Source organism: Rhagoletis pomonella, unplaced genomic scaffold (genome assembly GCF_013731165.1).
Source record: "Rhagoletis pomonella isolate Grant_MI unplaced genomic scaffold, Rhpom_1.0 Rhpom_scaffold_00001, whole genome shotgun sequence".
In the NCBI taxonomy this organism is placed as follows: Eukaryota; Metazoa; Arthropoda; class Insecta; order Diptera; family Tephritidae; genus Rhagoletis; species Rhagoletis pomonella.
In genome coordinates, this window is record NW_023458555.1 from 63174864 (window position 1) to 63177502 (window position 2639).

The 2639-nt window shown below is 39.4% G+C and overlaps 1 protein-coding gene across 1 annotated transcript in view; it reads left to right on the forward strand.

Moving 5' to 3' along the window:
* Positions 1 to 418: 418 nt before the first annotated feature.
* LOC118747114 (monocarboxylate transporter 13) overlaps positions 419 to 2639 on the forward strand; it is a 48950-nt gene continuing 46729 nt past the window's right edge. Inside the window, exons 1-3 of the mRNA XM_036481108.1 lie at positions 419 to 496; positions 556 to 1365; positions 1433 to 1577. Coding sequence (XP_036337001.1) covers positions 419 to 496; positions 556 to 1365; positions 1433 to 1577 — 1033 coding nt within the window. The remainder of the gene's footprint in view (positions 497 to 555; positions 1366 to 1432; positions 1578 to 2639) is intronic.

Consider the following 2639-nt stretch of genomic DNA (forward strand, 5'->3'; position numbering starts at 1 on the left):
CAAAAACAATTTTGCGCAATTATTTATAAAGGTGCGATCATGAAAGAATATGGATAAACTGATAAATTTAAGCAATTTATCCCTTTATCATTTTAGATGAAGACCCCTACTCAAACTTTTTGCAATTAACACCACATTGAGGCAACACGTTTACTGCGACTTGATTTATAGTTTTATTTGTTAATGGATGAAACAGCCGCAGAATGGTTTACAATCTCTGAAGCGCTGCTACTGCATTAATTAAATAAACCAAGATAGCCTACTATTCAAATCGTAAAACGCTGGATATCTATTATTCTCACGCACTTTGCAGTACTTATCTTATCACATGGTGCTTTTTGATAAATGGAGAATAAGGATGCTCATAATGCTACTGGAGTTCAGTAAAGTCTTAGAATTTTAACAAAGAGGTTGTGAAATGAAGAGACATACGCGACTGGAAGCCCCCGATGGGGGTTGGGGAGTCTTCGTTTGTATCGGAATGGCGCTGCCATTCGTGAGGCACACAAAATAATTCGAAAGATTCGCTTGAATAATAACACCAGTCCCTTTCAGATCAGTGGCTTGGCAGCGCTACCTTCATTTGGTTTGGTATTTGGTGATTTCCTGAAAAACATTGGCGCCGAAACAAGCGCTGTAGCCGTCATAACCAGCGCCTTCTTTTGTGCTCTCAGTTTTGCGGGCCTTTTCTCAGGTTCCATGTTCAATCGGTTTGGACTTCGTGCTGTCGGATTGATGGGTGGCTTTTTGTACTTTTTCGGTTCTCTACTACAGATATTTGCACGCTCTACGTGGGATCTGTTGTTCGCCTTCAGCATTGTTCAAGGAATTGGATTTGGATTGATTGTGCCCACATCGTATACTACTTTTAACAATTATTTCGTAAAAAAGCGAGTCATGTGGATGAGCTTTGCGCAGTCCCTCATTGGCTTGGGCACTATGTTCTACCCAGTGGTGATGCAAAAGCTAATGGATCTTTATGGATTTCGTGGTTGTCTCCTGGTCTTGGCAGCAATAAATGCCCACGCAATTCTTGGGATGCTGCTGATGCAGCCGGTGGAATGGCATATGCGCAAGGTAATCATATGCGAGGAACAGCAATTGACGGTTATAAAAACGAGTTTACCGACTGTTGAGAATGAAGTGAAAATAATAAATGCATTACCGGTTTTAAAAACAACAAGTGCCGCCAGCGAGCAGCATGCGCGCAATTGGTGGCAGCTTCTTGTGAATTTCTTGGATCTAACATTGTTGCAGTTGCCAATTTATGTTAACATCGTGTTGGGCATATCTTTCGCGCTCTACTCGGATATTGCATTCTTCACATTGCAACCACTTTATCTGTTTGAGTTAGGCTTCACCAAGGTGAATTCGATTGAAAATCGAATTTAATTCTTCTATTGTAAAACCATCTTTTATGGAACATTTTCAGGCAGATACTGCCAGTATTATAGCCATTGGTGCTGCAGCCGATTTGATTTCGCGCATTTTGTTAGCGTTCTCCGCTGTCTTCATTCAAATGCCGTCGCGCTACATCTACCTGGCGGGTTCGTTCTTTACAATTATTGCCCGATTTGGTAAGTACATCCAGTCTTGACCCACTTGGTAACAGCAACTCCAGTTTGTGTTTGCCGACACTTCTCGATCTACTTACATACATACGTACACTATAGTGGAACTCGTGCTTCTGTGTATTGGTTGTATGTATCTTGCGTAAGTGTAACTGAACGAGCGTGTGATTTTTTATATGTACAGCTAGCAACAACAAATTACACGCTCATGCAGTTACAATTTCACAAGATACAACGAATACACAGAAGCGCGAATTCCACTTATATTGCTTTTGAAAGTTTGCCGATTTTTTTTTTAATTTTTGTGCAAATGCGCAGTTATATGCAGTATATTATTATAATAAGCTAGCCTTACACATAAAATAAACAAAAGATATACCCCTCTATTCTAACAGAGCCACTAAACTTAGCTCATCACTGTTGCGATTTCTTGTGCGCCGCGAAATGTGCCGCGAAAATTAGATTTTATGTTCTAGAAAAATACACAAAAACTTAAAACTTTGTGTTGGCATATTGGCTGCAGTGGCAAACTTAGCGGCGCAGCAGAAATCACAGCAGTGATGAGCTAAGGTTTGTGACGTTGTTAGAATATGGCTGATATATCCAAAACACAGTATATACAGTAATAAACCTTTTCGCAGTTTTTCACCATTTGGTCCCCGAGGAGTACTTTTGGGTTGTGTGCATCGTTTTGCTTTTGCGCGCACGGCAACACTTACCGCCTAATGATTAGAAAAGTTCTTTTCCAGGATAAAAACATCAATTATATAAATAGGCAATCATGTTTCCTTTACACCCCTTTTACGGCTAAACTGTACTTCTAAGGTATAAACAATTATATATCATTAGAAAGGTATTTTGATGCTGATGTGCAGGCAATTTTTAAAATTTCAAATTAGTTTAAAATAGAGCGAAAAAATCAATTCAAAAGACACACCCATACCAATGCCATACATGTACATGGTTGGGGCGGAAATGCCTCCAAAATGTATGCTTTAATATTGATAATGAATTAAAGAAACGTGCTAAGCAGCAGTTTAGGAATAAGATGTATGTATGTATGTACAT